General features: G+C 33.4%; 2 protein-coding genes across 4 annotated transcripts; one reads left to right on the forward strand and one right to left on the reverse strand.

Annotated features, from left to right (window-relative positions):
• Nucleotides 1-4945: 4945 nt before the first annotated feature.
• Nucleotides 4946-7120, forward strand: LOC120251197 (glucan endo-1,3-beta-glucosidase 11-like). 2 transcript variants are annotated; one of them, XR_005533396.1, is made up of 4 exons: nucleotides 4946-5114; nucleotides 5285-6324; nucleotides 6424-6614; nucleotides 6844-7120. XR_005533396.1 is itself a non-coding variant. In XM_039259734.1 (3 exons), exons 1-3 carry the CDS (start codon nucleotides 5042-5044, stop codon nucleotides 6499-6501), a joined length of 1191 nt encoding a protein of 396 aa, XP_039115668.1. In that variant the 5' UTR covers nucleotides 4946-5041; the 3' UTR covers nucleotides 6502-6835. The 2 variants fall into 2 exon arrangements, 1 of the variants encoding a protein (XP_039115668.1); XM_039259734.1 differs by lacking the exon at nucleotides 6844-7120 and having other exon boundaries at nucleotides 6424-6835.
• A 5284-nt stretch (nucleotides 7121-12404) lies between these two features.
• LOC120251694 (TPR repeat-containing thioredoxin TTL1-like) lies at nucleotides 12405-16014 on the reverse strand. 2 transcript variants are annotated; one of them, XM_039260312.1, is made up of 7 exons: nucleotides 14836-16014; nucleotides 14396-14594; nucleotides 14142-14323; nucleotides 13727-14060; nucleotides 13445-13649; nucleotides 13206-13288; nucleotides 12405-13128 (listed from the first exon to the last, which is right to left on the reverse strand). In XM_039260312.1, exons 1-7 carry the CDS (start codon nucleotides 15663-15665, stop codon nucleotides 12976-12978), a joined length of 1986 nt encoding a protein of 661 aa, XP_039116246.1. In that variant the 5' UTR covers nucleotides 15666-16014; the 3' UTR covers nucleotides 12405-12975. The 2 variants fall into 2 exon arrangements, with proteins under 2 accessions (XP_039116246.1, XP_039116245.1); XM_039260311.1 differs by having other exon boundaries at nucleotides 13206-13312; nucleotides 14836-16011.
• Between the last annotated feature and the right edge of the window lie 4187 nt (nucleotides 16015-20201).

Consider the following 20201-nt stretch of genomic DNA (forward strand, 5'->3'; position numbering starts at 1 on the left):
AGGCCGCCTACTACAGTAGGACACCACCAAATAAACCATGTAAGTATATCTCAACATGGAGTCCATAATCAGAACAATAATAATTAAACAACCAGAATATCATCTATTTCCACACATAAAAATGATGAAAGCATAAGCATATCCAAAGTTTCATAAAACGATTTAATACACAACTCATAGCACAAATATTATCATGAAAATTTTTCATCGAACATCAACATTTTTTAAGTAAGAAGCATCAATGAAGAAGTTTACTTCAAGACAATCAAAGCCTCAATTCAAGTATTAAAACCCAAAAAAAAACTTCACTCAAGCAATATAATATATATATATATATATATATATATATATATATATATATAGGTATAATTCTCGTAGAATTATGCACAACAAGCTCACTCACAACTTAGACGATTAAATTTCCCCGGACGCTGATCCTTCGCTGGCTCCTTGCCTCGAGCTAAGACTTCACCGCCTTGCCAAAACACAAACAAAAATATCAACAAGAATTAGACAAAATAAATCAAACAATGAATCCTTAGGTTTCTCTAACAAACAACACTAAATTGATCCTAGGGCTGGCTCAAAACTAGATCTTTAGGTTACTAATGAATTTCTAAGGATATGAGCTTCTCTCTAAACCAAAGAGGAAAAAGAAACAACTAAAGCTCACTGGCGCTATAGTACTGCTACAATAATAAACGCCTGCTACAGTAACCCCGACCTTAACAATGATGTTCTGTCAAATTTACAGCATTAAACATGGAAATTTCTATACATACATCAACCACAGTGAATCACAAAATCACTAACTTCAATTTAAACCTATAATCTCCCATAGATCAAGCTCTAAATCTAGGTTTTTGAAGAATTCAAATACGATAAAATATGAGCAAAATACGGAATAAAACTTGGATTGAAGCTCTTACCGAATTCAAGGGTAAGAGAGGAAGAGATTTCAAGCTTGGATTCACCGGAATAGGTCGCCGGAGAGGTTTTTTAAAAAAAAAAAATGGGAAGTTGCCGGCCAAAGAAAGGAAGAAGAAGGAAAAGAAAGAAATGGAGAAATAAGGAGAAAGTAATGCAAAACTCGGGTGATACAGTACCATATGCTACAGTAGTGAGCTGAAAATGCTACAGAAAAATTTGGTTATAATACAGTACCAAGCTGGTTATAACAGTTTTGGGGGAATTTAAAAATGTGAGCTTCAGTGAATTTGGGGAAGAAGGTGCTTCAATGGTTTTGTCCCCGTGTTCATTTCATCTATGTTTTTTCTTATATTTATTTTGTACAAAATATGTAATTTTTGTTTGGTTTTAATGTGGGCTTCCCCTCTACCCTCATTGAGTGTGCCTAGCGTAACGAGGTAAACTCTTTGAACTATTAATTTTGCTAGTTGTTCTTTTGTTTGATGTATCACCAATATTTCAATATATTTGATTAATTTCCATTGCTTACTCTGTTCTTCTCTCACATTAGTGTTAGTGATGTGACTGATGTTTGAGATGCTAGTTGTTATGTTGAACATTTTAGGGTGATTATATATATTTGTTCTTTTATTTTGTCTTCTTGTTGATTATGAATTGTAAGATTTGGTGTTTAGGTTATGAATTATAATTTAAATTTTCTAATTAACATGAGTTTGATTATATTTAGAAAGCTATTATAGTGGATAAGATAGTTCTCTTTGCTACTTATATATTTTCTAACATATTTCCTTGTAATCTTTAATTATAATATTTATCTCATCAATTTCTGTGTTAATTAGTTTAGATTTCTCAAATGAAGAATCAAACAATTGATTTTTTTTTTTTTAAAGAAAAGAAGCTCTCCAACTAATACATCTACTCCATTAAATTTAATTGAGTCTTCAAGTGAAATTATTGTGCATGAGGAAGAACTATCAACTAAAACTCCTTGATTGGCTGAAAAGAAGATGACCTAGATTCTTTGGAACGTGATCCCGGAAAGCGCTCACTAATTTGGACTTATCTGATACACCAACAATATGAAATACGGCGTACATGCATCAAAGCCGGTCCATTAAATTCAATTATAGAAGCCCCCTCCCCACGGTTTAATTTCTACATTCGATCACTGTGTACACGCTACAGATTTTGCTCTAAAAACAGTATACTTTGTGTATTTGTATAAAAAATCACATGTATATATATATATATATATATATATATATATATATATATATATATATATATATATAAGCAAGATTATTTAACTAATTAATCTATTATTTGAAGTTACCAAATTGCCATAATGGGGAATTATCTCTAGTATAATTTGTAATTACACATCTGTGTATTTGTATAAAAAAATCACATGTATATATATATATATAAGCAAGATTATTTAACTAATTAATCTATTATTTGAAGTTACCAAATTGCCATAATGGGGAATTATCTCTAGTATAATTTGTAATTACACATCTAAATTAACCATGTGATTCATGTGAACAATTATCTTTGTTGGAGGTTACTTGACTTTTCTTCAAATTAAAACCCATTCTAATTATTCTCCATCAGGATCATAAATTTATCATGTAAATAATTAAATGCACAACATGTTAACATATAAACGCATCATCATTTTACACCACCAGTTGTGGGACAGGATTGGTTTTCACACGCAAAGCAAGGAGCCGTTTACATTGCATTGAATATATATATACGTAAATGACCAATTATTCAATGTATATATATATTGGAATATAACTTTATTTGAACATCTGAATGCCTACCATGAAAAAGTTATATATAATGTACAATAGTACTTATGCATGCATGGTGATCAAGTGCAGCTCTTTCAATGCCAAGAGCTTTTCCACCGTATATATATATGTATGCATATACATATATATCTTTCTCTTTGCTTTCTCTTGCATGCAAAGGGAGGAAGCACCCTGGCAATGCACTGTGTCAAACGTGAGGACTTTTTTGAAGCCATGTTTAAAGAGATCATGGAGGAAAAAATAAAAAGGGGGAAGTGAGATTGGGATAAGGCAAGGACCATATATAGCAAGCCATGTCTCCATCACCACGTATTCATTTGCTTATCCCTTGTGGCTTTGTCTCCTCATTCCTCTCAGTTGGGTTCCTTAGTTTGTCTCTCTGACAAATGAGCTTGTTCCTCTTTCCATGCACTTAGCTTTCCTCTACATACTCCACACCAAACACTACCACTTGAGGTTTCCTTTTCTCTTTAGTGATGTGGTGAAAGGATAGACTTTAGTTTTTGGACATGATAAAGACTCTTGTGAGGTCATCCTTGAATGACCTTAAGACTATAAATGATGGTTTTTGTACGAAAAGGATATGGTGGAAAGCTTGGTGTGTTTCTATTGCTAATTAGAGATTTAATTTTAATGGATGAGTACGTGTATAAACACACACACACACACACACACACACATATATATATATATTGAAGTGGGTGGTGATAAGCTGTTTAGTCTCCAAGTGTTTAATTTAGAGAAGGGGCATATATGCTGTATTTGGTGTTTTTATTAATTATTATTCTTTCTTTAATATCCTTTGCAGTGTAGGGCCATGAGTTCAATAGTTGGAATCACTGTCACATATGATAAAAAGTTAGAGGAAACAGTGCATATATTTATGTTCTAGAAAGATGAAGCTGTTCTTGAGAGGTGATAAGATTCAATACTTTTTTCATTATGATATGTATTTGATGCAAAAGAGGATATGATGTTCATGTAGACAATCGATCAAGTGTCTCTTTGAAATCCCAAAGAACTCTTTTATCTTGAGATCTTCACTTGGCTTTGTATATATGCTTTACAAGCAATCAAGTTTTGTTTTATTATTCCCTTTTAATGTTTTATCTTTTGGAATATTTGTTCGTTTTGAGAAGTGATATAGAAATAAACATTTTCTTGTAATATAATAAATAAATCATAATTTCATAAGCAGACATTGACATATATCATCCAATTCACTGTTTTTTTAGTTAAAAATTTTCATATTTGACGATTGTATTGAACTAATTAAGAAATAAGTAATCAATATTAAAGATTATGTACCATGGTGACAATATTTTCAAGTTGTTATCATTGTTATTGTTATTATTAAATTTTATTTTCAGAAGTATTTATTCTATTTTATGAAAATCAAATAAATCAAAGATTCATAGAAAGAGGAAAAAGAGAGACTAACGTATAAGCTATAGCCAACATTAGTAATTTACTAATTTTCCACCTAAATAGTTTATTTTTTTATATGAAAGTACGTATAAAAATGATTGCCAAATAAAATGAGAGCAAAAGTAATGCACCAAATATTCTAGTGATTATATATAGAGAGAGAAGATATATATAAAGTATAATTTGAGCTAACAAAGAGAGAAAATAAAACCAAGAAAACAAACCAAAAAATGAAATCAAACACATGATATCAAAGACAAAGTTAGTTACCAAATTCTCCAAGACAAAATGAAGCCGTATATATGTTTCATAGAAACCAAAGAAGAACATCAACAAAAGGGATTAATAATAAAACCTAATAACATGGTCCACTCTAAGTTGACAAGAAGAAGCCATGGCCAATTCCATGTTCTTAGGCTTTGTTACACCATGAGATGCATTGAGCCCTTTTCTTTTGTCCTCCTTGTCATTCCTTCTCCTTTTCCTTTAATTTCCACCTTTTGTTGTCTTAAAGGCCCCTTCATTGTGTCATTTGTGGTACTAGACCACAATGGGACACCAGAAGGCATCGTTGTAAAGACAATGACCTCCACTAAAGCAACTTCAACCATGAGCCAAGCACTACATCCTCCAAACCTCAAAATATATTAATCCCTTCTCTTTCTCTCTTTGCCATCATACCCAACCCAACGCCATCCCTTTCTTTCATATTATCTATATAATATATATATATATATATATATATATATATGTAACAAGGAAAGAATACCTCCTCTTCAAACTCTCTCTCTCTCTCTCTCTCTCTTTCACACACACACACACACACACACACAGAGGCTCTTTCTCTTTCTCTGTTTCTTTCCATGGGTTCCTATATACTCTGTGATGAGATGAGAATAAAGGTGATCTTTGTTATGGTTTTTCTTTTCTCTTCAGGTGACTGTTTTCCTCTTTTAACTTTGTATTCATGTCCATCATTCGCCTCCAATAAGCCTTCTTTCATACAAAACAATATTCATGCATGATCTCAATGTTCAACACTAGCTAATTTTTGATATGTTTGAATGATATATATGTGCTAATTTGTCTACATGCATGCATTGCAGAGTTTGGTCTTCAACAACTTGGTGCAACACTAGGCATCAACTATGGCCAAGTAGCAAACAACCTCCCATCTCCTGACCAAGCCCTGATCCTCATAAACTCCCTAAAGATCACCAAAACAAGGATCTATGACACCAACCCTCAAGTTCTTACAGCATTTGCTAACTCTAGCATTGAGCTTATCATCACTGCACCGAACGAGATCGTCGGAGAATTAACAAATCCACAACAAGCTTTACAATGGGTAATGACCAATGTGCAACCTTATATTCCGACAACAAAGATCACCGGCATCGCCGTCGGTAACGAAGTCTATACTACTGAGGATGAAGCTCTCATGTCCAACCTAGTCCCTGCCATGATTGCCCTCCATTCAGCTCTAGTCCAACTCAGTCTAGACTCATCCATCTATATATCAACAGCTAATTCTCTTGCAGTGCTTGAGAACTCTTATCCTCCATCTTTAGGTTCATTCAAGCCTGAACTGGTTCCTCTACTTGCCCCATTCTTACAGTTCTTAGACACAACCAAGGCTCCATTCTGGATCAATGCATACCCTTACTTTGCTTATAAAAATGACCCTATTAGGGTTCCACTAGACTATGTCTTATTTAACCCTAATTCTACAGGGATGGTGGATCCTTACACCAACCTACACTATGACAACATGTTATACGCTCAGGTTGATGCAGTGACCTTTGCCATTGCTCGGATGGGGTATGAAGGGATAGAAGTTAGAGTTTCGGAGACCGGTTGGCCTTCGAAAGGCGATGGCGATGAGATTGGTGCAACAATGGATAATGCTAGAGTTTACAATAGGAACTTGCTACTTAGGCAGATGGAGAATGAAGGGACACCATTGAAGCCAAACCAGAAGTTGGACGTTTACTTGTTTGCTTTGTTTAATGAGGATTTGAAGCCCGGACCAACATCAGAAAGAAACTATGGTTTGTATCAGCCTGATGGCACCCTGGCTTACAATGTTGGCCTTACCACCCTCACTTCTGGAGCTTCCATTTCTCTCACTTCTTCTGCTACTTTGGTATGGAATTAATGCATATATAAATACTTATTATTTATGTTCATATATATATATATATATATATATATATAATTGACTACATGTTTCTTTGTGAGGCAGGGATGTAGAGAAGAAGTTGGGAGCTTATGGTGTTGGATTTTGATGCTGGCATTGCTAAGAATAATGATGATATTGTGAAGAAAGGAATGGCTTTCATGTGTATATAATTAACTTTGACTCAAGAGGAAATGAGAAACTATGAGTCAACTTCTCCAAAAGAAGCAAGGAAATTAACTTGTGTATATAATGAAGTATGTGGCCCTATTTCTCATCCTAAACCAACATCATTGTTCTTGAGAAGTTAAAGAAAATAAATGCAACATCGATCTCATCATAATCTTCATTTGTTTATAGAGAACCACCAACCAAATCAGATTCTCAATGTTTTTCATTCATTTATTTATTTATTTTTTCTTGAATATTTCAAGAAAGTGTGGCCAGTGTTAGTAACCTTTGTTCTTCTTTTTCAACTGTTGGCAGGGAAAAGCAAGTAAAGAGAGCTATGCTTTGCAACGTGGAACGCATTACAAAGGGTCTATAAGATTAGAACTCTTTTCCACTTTGTTGGAATTTTCTTTATTATTATTTTTTTAAAAAAAAAAGACTTTTTTTTAGTCAAATATTGGTGATTTAAAAATGGAGGAAAATGGTCAGTATAAGTGAATAAAGACAATGGGCGAAGTGTGGGGCAAGGTTCTTGCTTTCTGTGGCTTAACTTTATTCTTAGTCCATAACCATAACCTTGTGCAATGGATCACCTTTGTATATATATCATATGACATGATCTAGTGATCATTTTCATATTTTAATTATATATATCAAGTCTCATTTTCATGATATCTTTGAAAATTATTGTTGCATTAAAATTATTTTGAGGGTGAGATCTTTAGATACAAACAAAAATGAAATGTAATAAGAAGAGACAGATACGATTGATAAGATCAAGGTGAGTTTTCCTAGTTAAGAGATTTTTCTTGATTGTTTCTATCACCTTTAATTAATGGCTTGATATATTTGGAATTAGTAACTAATAAATCCAATTCATGACGTTTAATTAATTAGATATACCCAAAGTCAAAATTTTGTCTCTTTCAATATTTAAATGCTAAAAAAAAAAAGTCTTTTTCTTTACACATATGTAGTTCACTAAACAAGTATTATTCTTTCACAAATTTGCACCGAAAGATTGATAAATTAGGCAGCCTACAATTGATTAAATGTTGTATATATATATTTATTAACAATAAGAATACATTAACATAGAGTGATAAAAATGATAAAAGTGATTAATGTGACAATGATAGGCTCAAGAAGGAGAAGCAATTAAAGGATTCCAAAGACTATAAAGCTACAAAGAGGATGCCTTAGAATATGAAATCAAAATGTGAGAAAAAAAAATATATAGTATTTATTGTGGATCTTATTCATTCCCCATTGGTTGTTATATCCATCTTTCGGCTATCAATCAATTATGTCCCACATTTGACTTGGATAAATGAAAATTAGACTTAATCATATACATATACATGATATACAATAATCAAATGTAGATTAATTGTTTATTTGATCTAAAAATGGATGGAAATTTAAACAAGTAGTGTGAATTCTATATATCCTTTCATTGTGCAAGAAACAAATAGTACACACAAATTGTATAGATTCCCTTCTGCCTTCTATAAAGTTATGGATAAAAAGAGGAGATTCCGAGATGTGTGACGAAGACACACATAAGAGTTAGAGATTAATTTATGTTTTTTTTTTCTCAAAATTTGATTGGAGAATTAAAAAGCATCGAGTACAAAACTGTGAATTGTAATTCATATTAACATAGAGAAAAACTAAGATAACTATAAGTTGTTCTATTAAGCGAAGATGAGGAAGTTTTATAAAGCAGCTATTTTTTAGGAAAAAAAATTCTAGACATAAATGAATTAATAAAACAACGAAATAGATTGAAAATCTTTCATTCTCAAACTTTTTATCATAATTACTGGAGATGCTAAGCTTATATTATATTAGTAGCTTAATGTACTAAAGTTATATTATCTAAAGGAATAATGTTATATGCATCGAAAGTACTTAGAACACAAATTGAAAGAGAAAATATACAAATATGACCTTTAAGTAACAACCACTATTTGGTGTAGTGGATTGTTACTTAAATAATAAATATGCCAATCTAGGGTTAGTAATACTGTAGTAATTTGTGCAAATGCCAGTAATACTATAGGAATATTGTTTATTCATAATTTATTGGATCTTTTGTGGGAGGGCGTCGTTTTTCTCCCCTCCAGAATTGTATGGCTTGAGGAATTTATTAGCTAGATTTGATTTCTGAAAAATCTTTTGTACATGCACATACGTCTCTAATCGCCTTATATGACTTCTGATCAAGTTAATATATAAATCTCTAAGAGATCAATAAACCACTGTAATTATTGCACTATCATATACATGTCTATATCTTAATTAACAAATTAACCCTTTTGTCAGATAGCACATGTGGCTTTTAAAAAGAAATACCAACCCTAGTGGTAGTGGATATGTTCCATAAGATCATCACATATACTTTAGAAGATATATATATATATATATATATATATATATATATGGACAACATTTTGATTAAATTTAAAATCCATATATATAATATAACACGAGGAGAAACAAAAAACAATTCACCTCCATACCCACCTTAAAAAAAAGGAAAAAAAGAGAGGAAAATGTGATTGCCAAAAGCTTGAACAAGGAGAATCTAAAATGGTTACAATATGGGGCGGAGTTCCCCAATGTATAACAATCCACCAATTATAAGAGAACATGGTGTCACTATCATTCATCTTGAAAATTCAATTCATTATACATACATACATAGATACATAGATATAATCTATGGAAATTCATTATGGGTGTGCATGGCCATTTTGAAACACTAGCTAGAGGATGAATGCAAAGCCTGCATACTTCCCACTAATTCTCCGTCACTCATTGTCTTAACCTCCCTTAATTGTTCTTCTCTCCCACTCTCAATACAAATTAATGCACAACAAATTAAATGGCCTATAAATCCTTTCAAACTCTCCCAGACATCAACTAATTATATTGGATGAAAAAGAAGGTGGCATATATTGTGAAAGAGGGCCATGAAGAGGCCGGGCATGAAGTTTGCTTTCTCTCATATAAAACAGTTCCAACTTTTCCTTAGGCCTTCTCACTATTAATTATATATATATATATATATATATATATATATATATATATATATATATATATAGGCATCATTGGGTTTAATTGGTTTTGCAACTGAGACTGGTTGCATGTGGGTGGCGCATGCAAGAGAAAAACATTGAAATTAACTTTAATTAAAATGATTAATAAGTTAGTGAGCTATGATATGACACTACCATTAATTCATGGATAAATTTCAAGCAAGAGTATTAAGAAGGTTGTAGGAGTGACGGCTAAGGTATTCTTTCTTTTTGGGGGTTTTTTTATTTTATAAATATGGGCAAATCACGTCATTGATATACATAAATGTGGAATTAATACTATGTGCTTTAGGTTTGAATTTATTTCTTTGATGAAAACATGAACATCATACACTGGGGACTTAATGTCAATAAATATAAAAGTCGTGAATTATAATTATTGTCGGTGAGTTTTTGGTGAAAAAGAATAGATGATTATTAATTACTTGCTATCAATTGTTTGTTATCAATATAGTTATCTTGTTTTGTAATGATTATTATTATTGAGATATAAGGGTGCAATTAATAGAATGTTTGGTTCAATGTTCATAATATCTTGTGAATTTTTATTTTTTCCAAACTTTTACAAGCAAATCTGGTTGTTAGGAAGAATCAAATTAGTCCAAGCACCTGTTTCATCTTTAGTAAAATAGATAGTATAAAAAAATACGGATGTACAAGCATGTTAAAAAAATAATTTTTTTTTTTAAAAAAAGACTGGTCAGCTTTTTATAAGAACTTTCAAATAATTAACCTTAATTATAATAATTATGTATTATTTAATTAAATAAAAATTGATGACAAAATTTTGAATTATATAGATGAGATTTTGTTTTCTAGAGACCCTAAGTCAATATCCAACAACTCATAAAATCCACCAATTCTACTAAACCCCCGCCCCCGGTATTTCTCTCTCTTTATTGATTCTTTCTCTTATTTTTATCACATGCAAATTTTTATAGACATTCACAAATAACTTATTATAAATATATATTTATAATGCCATAAACATTATTAGTCTGTCACTCTTTAATTTATTGTGAAAACAATAAAATCATAAAAACAAATAAATAAATTAAAGATGCAAAAATTTATGTTAAATAGAAGGAAAATTCCACTGATTCAAGTACAAATTGGTTATCTCTACACTTGAACTCATTATCTCTACAACTCAATTTATGTGTAAACATACACACACATAAATACATCCAATTCAGAAGCCCAAAATTTTTTACATTGAAATAGAACATAATTAAATAATTGATTAATCACTTCTAAACTGATTATACACAGTAAATTTAGTTTGGAATACAAAATTGTCTCATTCCAAATAAAAGATAATAATTTATCATCCATATATAAAAACCAAATGTTCCAAAGTTTTATTCTGAAATAATTATATTTCTTCATTGATAATGACATTCATAAAACCAAAGGCAAACAACAGTCCAAATAAACAAACTATCACCATAATTAGAGCCCAAACCAAATTCAAACAAACATTAGCAAGAGCCAAATTTTGGATGCTTTTCAACAACCATGGCCTTGCAACAATGAAATAATTGGGTCCAGACCAATTATTAGATGGTCAGACTTAGTCCAAAAAAGGCCCCTCTGTGCTTCTCTTTAGGACCACTCACTATTTCCAAATCCCAACCCTCTATTCCTGTGGGCTTTACAAAATGTCTGCATAGGTTGGTATGGCTTAAATTGTTTTTTTATTTTTTATTTTTTTTCCCAAACCAGTCAAGTCACACGTTAAGAAGGGATGTACCGTTCAAAATTGATCATACTTATGCACATCCACTCGACAGATGCTATATTGGATTACAAACCCGCTCCTACAATTAGTTTTTAACCACTGTATTTGATGTGTTTCAAACCATAGATATTATAAGTCTTCATAAGATATTTTTTTGCAGTGAGGTCAATTATAGCAGCCCAGTATCATTAAATCAAAAGTGTTTGGTGCCTAAATTGTTATATTAGCTAGAAAAATAAAAAGAAAAAGAAAAATGTACAATGATTTGCAATGTTTGAGAAGCATTAGACAATGGAATTTATGATGGCAATGGATTGCAAGCTGTTGATAGGAATAGGGTCCCCCCATTAGACTCCCATTAAGCTTTTCATATAGGTGGTGGGGTTTACTATGTTCTCCATTGGGAAGCACTTCTGTTATTCATTCTGATGTTTTTGTCTTTAGAGGTTGATTGCATTCCAAGTTAATTCAATCTAAGTTTGGATTGGTAAACAAGAAGCAATGTGGTGGAATAAAGGTTACTCCAAGATGAGGACTGAGTCCTAATCTTTTACCATATTAGAGATTGATTTAGGAATAAAAGTTACATTTTTGACTTCTTGTTTTTGGAATAGGAATCTCAGTATCATTGTTATTCTCTTTGTTGTTCTTTATCTAAGAGTCAAAAACACTGCAATAGTAGCTTATTTCCTATTCCAATTTGTTTTGGAAAAGCATTGGCTTAGTCTGGAAAAAGAAGGAACAAGAAATACATAATGTATCAGTCCAATGTGACATTAAATGCAATTGCTGCAAATTAATTGAGAAACAACAGATTAAAGAGACTAATGAAAAATTTGAAGAGATGGATCTGATTGACAATCAATGGAGTTACAAATGATGCATGACAAAGAATTTTTAAGCTTTTTTTATTCATAGAAATTGTAGCATTTATTAACTGCAGCATCTCCAGCAGGAAAAAAAAAAAAAAGAGTTGATGAAAAATTTGAAGAGATAGATCTTGTTGACATTCAATGGAGTTACAAACGATGCATGATAAAGAATTTTTAAGCTTTTTTATTCATAGAAATTGTAGCATTTATCAGCAGCAGCATCTCCAGCAAAAAAACAAAAAAAAAAACAACAATGACCTCTCTTTCTCTCTCTCTCTCTCTCTTCTATCTCTAGGACAAGCAGCAGCAGCAGCAGCAGCAGCAGCAGCACATCCAAACCAAAATGGCCTCAAATGCTTGGTGTATGGTCTATATACATGTAATGTTTCTATTAACCTTCAGCTCTCATTCAATCTCTCTCAAACAAGCTATCTCAAGAAGAATATGCAGAGAATTGAAGCTAGCCTAGGCTAATTTGGAGAAGGTCGAAAGGTGAATCAAGTGCTGAAAATGGAAAGAATAAATGAGATGGGTAAGATGCTAAATAAGGGGGGAGAATGGACTAGACAAGGGGAAACGAAATGCAAAAACTGAGCTCCTATCTATCTCTTGTCCATGATTCCGCTTGATAAGTTGCTATCTAGGAGGTTCACTTGGGAGCTGAAGTTCATATGAATTGAATGTCCGAGATGCTATGAAAAATCAGTATAACTAATTCCTGTTTTTGATACTAAAGGCCATAGTGCCTCACTGAGCATTCCAGCACCTGCTGGCTCGGGCAGATCATCTCCTTCACTTTTGTTCCATTCTTGTAGATTTTGAATGTTGGAACTATCATCACATTCTCTGCTTTGGCAACGGCCGGGATTTCATTGATATCGACCTGTTTGTTTGAACAGAATGCAAATGATTAGTTTCAGAAATTTGCTCAAATGTGTCATTGCATGAGAGATGGATTACCTTGAGAAAACTCACAGATGGGTATCTACTACAAAGAAGATCTACAAAAGGAGCTAACTTGGTACATTGTGTGTTTGACACCGCTACAAAATGGACAACAGAAACTCCTGAAATAAGAATTTGATCTCACATGAGACATCATCAGCACAACGAAGCTTAAAAGGGACACAAGATATATACAAAGCATGCCAGATTACAATCAGATCAATACGGAGAATCATATAGGCCAGGAGACATACCGGGTAAAGCTATCGCAGCTCGAAACTGCTCAATACCATTAATTTCTTCAACTTCACCACCGAACTTCATATTTGAGACCTCTTCACCGCGGGACCTTTTCAGTGCGACTTGAGCATGGAATAACGCCTCAGCCACTTCATTGTCACCAGGTAGTTCCTTCCTAAGCACTTCATAGTCTCGTACTGCCTCCACCCAGCGTTCAAGCTAATCACCCGGAAAAGAGCAATAAACATTAGCATGGTACTTTGGGAATGAAATACAATTGATGCCAGATAATTCACCTTGCTGTAAGAAGTGGCTCGTCTAAGAAGTGCCTTGGTGTAGTTTGGTTGGATTTTGAGGGCCTCATTACAATCCTCGATAGATTTCTCCCACTGCCCCAGCTTAGACCTACAAGCTGCTCTATTGCAGTGAAGTACAGAGTTCGAAGGATCATACTTGAGTCCTTCACCATAAGCTATACAGGCTTCTGCAAAATTACTGGCTTTAAAGAAATCATTCCCCTCAAGCCGGGCTTTTGCTACTGATCTAACATTGCTAAGTATCACTGTTACTTCTACATTTCTAGGATCAATGTGCTTGGCTTTCTCAGCCATAGTAACTGCACTCTCAAACCTGCAGAAAATTCATCACAGGCACACTCACTAATCCTGTAATCTTAATCACCTCATCAAAACTTTAAAGCTATGATCTTACCTTCCCAATGCCATTTCAACATGAGACCACACAATGTAGATATATGCATCATTGAGCATACCAACGAACTTGGTCTGCAGATTCGATGAAAAAGGCACATATTTGGATGCACTACAGATTGCTGATTCAGCTTCTTTAAGGTGATGAAGACGCAGAAATGCTTCCGCTTTCATTGCATTGAGCTGCAAATTGGAAATCCTGACTTAGGAGGTGCTCGATATACAAAAATTAAGACTGGGACTGCAAAATCTTACCAGAGGAGAAGAATCGGCACCAGCTGCAATGGCAGCATCGCATTCCCTCAATGCACCCTTCCAATCACTAGACTTCCTCGACTCCTCGCATCTTCTCAAATGCCTCTCCACTTCCCGCAGCTTCTGAAGCTCAACAGAGTCCGGTTGCTGCGCCGATGACGCAAAGAGATGCCTCCTCGCACTCTCAACCTGTCCTAATCTGTAGTGAAAACCAGAACAAAGAATGCATGGCCAATAAATCTAAACAAATTCCAGGATGCAATTCAGTTGTTGCCACTCAAACAAGATCTCAATACAATGAACAGAACAAACAAAGAAACCAAAATGCAGATCTAAGAGAGCGCATCCGACAACACTAAGATTTGATCTTTTGAATCAGACAAACCAAACCAATCCACAAAGAACAAGAGAAAACCAAAGAAGAGACAATGAGGTCTTACCTCAAATGCAAAGAGGCAAGACGAAGGTGAGCGCGGCCGTGGCCGTGGTCGAGCCGCACAGCCTCCTCGAACTCCTTCACGGCCTCGGAGAGCCTGCCGAGCCCTGTGAGCGCCGTCGCCTTGTTATAGCGGCATGCCGCGTTGTCCGGGCACATCGTCACTGCGCGGTTGTAGAGCTTGAGCGCGTCAAGGAACTCTCCCTTCTTGTAGTGCTCATTGCCGGCTTTCGTCAACGCCTCAGGGTGGTTCAAGCTCGACAATGGCTTCCCACTCGCCGTCGGGGAGTCAGCCTTCGGCGCGCCGCCGCGCATTATGCTCCCATGGCCGTAATTCCCAGTGCCAGAGCCAAGCACATCGTTTCTAGCCGGAGTCCGGCTCATCATCCCTGGTTTCCCGATCTTGCCCGACGGGCAGATGTTCCCAGCGGGAAGCACATTCGTCATCGGCGAGCTCGCAGTGCTCCCGCTGCTAGTGTAAATCAGAGGCCCCGACCCTGACCGACGGTGACCAGGGCGAGAGGGGAACCCAGTGGGGCTGCTCTCGCCCGATGCAGAGAGCTCTCCGGAGTGACTCCGCCCACCTGCGGCGCCACCTTCAGAGACTTTCCTGACGGCCGCATTGCGCTGCGCTTTGCCGGAAACGGAGCTGGAGCCGGACGAACTGGAGCTACTACTAGTATTCGTGGGCGCCGCATGGGGATTGCGGAGAGGGGACACCGGCGAGCCGAGATCAACAAACTCCTTGGAATCCGGCTTGTCACCATGCCCATCCAAACAAAGATCCGCATGGAACCGGTCGGAGAGCGCGCCTAGCTTCTGAGAGTGCGACATCAAAGCCAAGGTGACGACTTTATGACCAAATCCTCTTCAGATCTCTTCAAAACGAGCTCCTATTGAAGCTCCGTGCTAGATCAACGGCGTATGCTAGAAGAGAAAGCCATGGGCAAAGCAAAAGAGCACCAAAGCTGACACCTTTGAAGAAGATAAAAACCCAAACATGAAGAACAAGAAGAAGAAGAAGAGATAAAGCAAGCGATGGGGATCTCGTGATTAGAGAAGAAGAGGAAGCAAGGAATGAATGTGGGTAGATTGGGAGATAGATTGAGAAGAGAACGGAGAAGATAGAGAAAGAGAGAGAAAGAAGAAGAGGAAACAAATAAAAAGTTTGGATCTTTTTATTTATTTCCTCAATATTTCTCTCTTTCCTTCTCAAAAACTCTTTCTTTCTCTCTCTCTCTCTCTCTCTCTCTCTTCCTTCACGAGAAACCCAACCCAGTCTTCTTCTCTTTCTCTCTCTCTTTCATCACTCTTACCTTTTTATTGTTGTTTTCCTTCTTTAAGGCCTCAAAGAAATGGTCATCTTCTTCTCCAACTTCTCTCTCTTCTTTTTATTTTATTTATTTATTTATTTATTTTGGTGCAAAAGTGTAATTATCTTTGAAAAGTTGCAATTTTTATTTGTTTTTAGTGGAATATAAGAATAATCCCTCTGACTTTTCTCTCTCTCTCTCTCTCTCTTTTTCAATCTGTATATATAGACATATATATATATATATATATATATATGAATATATCTGTTTTTGTGTATAAAATCTGTTTCTCATATTTCTATGCAAAATAAATGGTTAGATTCTGTACCTCGAGTTAAGCCATTTGCCAAATGACTATTCTACCCTTCCATATCATATTTATTTTCATATAATTATAAATTTTTACTAATCATCAACCGGGTCGGATCAAAATCGCATAAATAAATAATTTTAAGTTAAAATACTAATTTATACAAAAATTTATTAAAATATTTTTATATATGGTTTTCAGTATCTCTAATTTAGAATCAGTGATTCTTACAAAATAAACAGGTTAAAAACAAAAAATATAAACATTTTTAGTATTATTATCTCAGTTTTGACCAATATATGAATTTATTGTGATTATAATGTAATAAGTGTTTAAAGAAGGAAGGGTAGAAAGGTAAATTTGGGTTAAATAGGGTAGGGGTATAATGGTAAAAATGTGTGAGGGCTGGAGACAGAGGCAGCTGGCCATGTGAAAGGGTGCCGCGCCAGCTGGCCCATTCAGGGAACCCTAAGCACTCCATCGCCGTCCAGCTCAGCAACTTAACGGAGATCACTAACGCCGTCACAGATATCCTTGGAATATTCTGTCAAGGGTTTTGTGCTGATTATGTTGGGTTGGTTAATCTTATCATTCACTAATTTCACTGCAGTTAATTAAATAATGAATGCTAACCAAAAAAAGTGGCGCTATTTATGTATAAATATAAATGATGTAATTAATTGCTGTGGTTTTTTGAGCATGAATCTTTTAAAATGTGTTCAATGTATGATAAATCTTTTAATTCATCACTTTGATTTTATTTCTCAATATATCAACATCAATATGTACATATGATATGGAAATATTTTATATGCCATGAAACCTTCGAGTGTATTTTTCCACTTGATATTTTACCTTTATATTCATTCTATTGTATAATACTATATGAAATTTTCAAAAATATTTTTTTTTACGCAAATTTTTTTTAACAAAATGTATTAGTCATGTCAACGTACATATGTTAAAAAATATAGACAAATATTGAAAAAAAAAAATTTAACAAAATGTACTAGTTATATCAGAGTGTGTATGAATGTGAAATTAATACCGTAACACATCTGTGTCTTGCCTTGTATGAATTAAGATTCGAAAAATACAAACACTCTATATAGGGATCCTGTACCAATAAACAAAGAAGTTGTTGATAAATTGTTAAAAAAATCAATGATTTATTATGAAAAAATTTATATTATATTAATAATAGTGAATTGTTTATTACTGAAATTTTATTAATTCCAATTGTTAATAGAGATATATAAAGTGAAAAATATGATACCTTTTAGGTATGTATATATAATATATTTATAGATTGAGAAGTAGAACATCTTGATCTTTGGCTACACATTTAGCAAGCAAATCTTCAAATTAAACCTTATTAATGAGATAATAAAAGGATTAGAGATTTTTAGAGGTTTAAGTCAAAGATATGAAGGGATATACTGGGAATTAAATTATATTACTATGATTATGTTGAAATCCCTTTTATGTATATGATTCTTATAACACAAGGCTTAATAATGTTATCAGATTCAATGATGAAACAATTGAGTATTCGATCTTATGTTTATATGGTTGTTAAGGTGGGGTATATGAGATTTTGTTTAAGTTTTTAGTGTTACACTAGGCCAATAACTGGTTTTTATAGGTTAAAATAAGATTAATCACAAATCAAGGAATGGTTTGGAATGGCATGAATTATTAGTGAAATTGTTAATGTTCAAATAGTTATTTTTAGGTGATTATTTTTTTTGGATTAGGGTCCCGGGGCCCGGGGAATATTAAAGGTTTAAAACATAGTATATGATTTTTTATTTTTTATTTTAAAAAAAGGATTGATTCTATGCTTGCTTGTGACACTTATAGATTAATTATTGAATTTGAGAGTCAATTAAGTTATGATTAAATATCAAACTTTGTGAGTAGCATTGTTTATATAGTCTTCTCTTTTACATGTTATGATTCTCTCTTTCATGTAAAGAAATTTTTTCATAGTGAAGCTTAAGAGTGAAGTTAGAAACACATTAAATGTTTTTGGTTTAAAAAATGGGGGGAAAATAGTCAAACAACCTTGTTGGTAAAGAAAAGTCTAAATATATTAGTCATTTAAATTTTTATATTAAATAAACAAACTATTATTGATTTTGTATTAAATTAAAATGAATTCTATATTAATAGAGACATGATCTAAATAGTAGAGATTTTGACCGTTTAAGTAAATAGTTTTGAGTTTGATATATTATGTATCTAAAAAACACCAAATGGGAGAGATCTATTTTTTTATAGAATTCTCATTACTTAGCATGGACTGGTTTAAAATCTATAGCTCTCAGGAAATCGGCGGATTAAACACTTTAAAACAAATCATTATATAAATTTAAAAAAAATATTGTCATCTAATTTAATGTTAATCTTTTAAACATATATATGAATTTAAATCAATGGCGGACCAATGAATTTGGTACAGCCTGGGGTTAAATAAAAATCGATGTTTATAATATACACATTGTGTCCCAACCACGGCTTCACCTCGGGTTTTTCTTCCCTCAACCCAGACTTAAACCTTATTAGATGGAGTTTTTCTAAGCTTTTCTTGCCGGCCAGCCTGGGCTGCCACCCATGTGGGTTCACCACTGATTTAAATAACAAAGAGAAACATAATTAAATTAAAAAATGATGAATTATTTGCAACAAGGTGGTGGTAGGAAAGGGAAGAAATTAATTAAGTTGGCAATCCTCATCCTTTCCAGCCATGAAACCCAAATTACCACTCAGCAAATGGTCCTACAAACACAGCCTCATGAGGTCCATTTCCAGAAAACCATGATAATCAATTTCCAAGTTTCTCTGGCCACACAACATACCAATCCAACAACAAACACAACAATTTTTTGTACTACCTCATTTCTATTTGTATTTCCAAGTTTTACTTTTTCCTTTTTTAAGTTGTGGACATGTTATGAGTGGGATTCGAATACTCCAGTCTTTTATTAACCAGGGATAGGAATAAAATATCAATTTTTCTATTGCAAAATTAGTCCAGATATTATATTCAATGAGCAATATTTATATTACCCATTAATATATATTTATATACACACATACAATAATTAATCTGAATTTTATTTTTACCCCAAGGAAGGACTTGTTTTCATCATAAGTTTTTTTTTTAATAAATATGGATATACCACTGGATGATACTTTAACTTTTTGATTTAAAACAAAACTAAAATACCAACTCACTTATTGAAAAATAAATTTTTTTTAAACAATGTAGACAAGCCACCTTAACATATATTTTATTATTAAAATCTCAATCATGCATTAAAAGGGAGTTAAACATTTGATCTTTTTATGTATAGGAGTTAAATGATTTAAGTATTAGTTATTGCCACAGTGGCTCAAAGTCATTTTTGATTATAAAATATGATATAATTTAGTATAAATATACTTTATAAAAATTTATTTTAATTAATTAAAAAAAATAAGGATGTTCCCCATCAGATTATAAGATAAGATTTATATGTATATTCAATTAAAAAAACTAGAGAGAGAGTTATCAATCAATCTTTTTATTAAAGTCGGCCACATTGCCATCCCTAATCTTACAAAGTCATAAAAGTAGGTGCACTATATGATGTATAAAAAACAAAACATTTGTCCCAATAAGTGGTATGTAAGGTAATGATTCCATGTATAACTTAGGTTGAAGAATCATGACTTGTGGCTTCTTATGACCATTGAGTAGGT

This window comes from Dioscorea cayenensis, chromosome 20 (assembly GCF_009730915.1).
Source record: "Dioscorea cayenensis subsp. rotundata cultivar TDr96_F1 chromosome 20, TDr96_F1_v2_PseudoChromosome.rev07_lg8_w22 25.fasta, whole genome shotgun sequence".
Taxonomy (NCBI): Eukaryota; Viridiplantae; Streptophyta; class Magnoliopsida; order Dioscoreales; family Dioscoreaceae; genus Dioscorea; species Dioscorea cayenensis.

What these genes read in the sequence shown, in the direction of transcription:
- LOC120251694 (XM_039260311.1), bottom strand. Translation starts at nt 15,665, where the DNA reads ATGTCGCACTCTCAGAAGCTAGGCGCGCTCTCCGACCGGTTCCATGCG. An exon ending in CTTGCCTCTTTGCATTTGAG is followed by an intron (nt 14,595 to 14,835) that starts GTAAGACCTCAT and finishes TTTTCACTACAG; the next exon opens with ATTAGGACAGGTTGAGAGTG. An exon ending in GTTGAAATGGCATTGGGAAG is followed by an intron (nt 14,061 to 14,141) that starts GTAAGATCATAG and finishes AATTTTCTGCAG; the next exon opens with GTTTGAGAGTGCAGTTACTA.
- LOC120251197 (XM_039259734.1), top strand. Translation starts at nt 5,042, where the DNA reads ATGGGTTCCTATATACTCTGTGATGAGATGAGAATAAAGGTGATCTTT. An exon ending in GGTTTTTCTTTTCTCTTCAG is followed by an intron (nt 5,115 to 5,284) that starts GTGACTGTTTTC and finishes CATGCATTGCAG; the next exon opens with AGTTTGGTCTTCAACAACTT. An exon ending in TCACTTCTTCTGCTACTTTG is followed by an intron (nt 6,325 to 6,423) that starts GTATGGAATTAA and finishes TTTGTGAGGCAG; the next exon opens with GGATGTAGAGAAGAAGTTGG.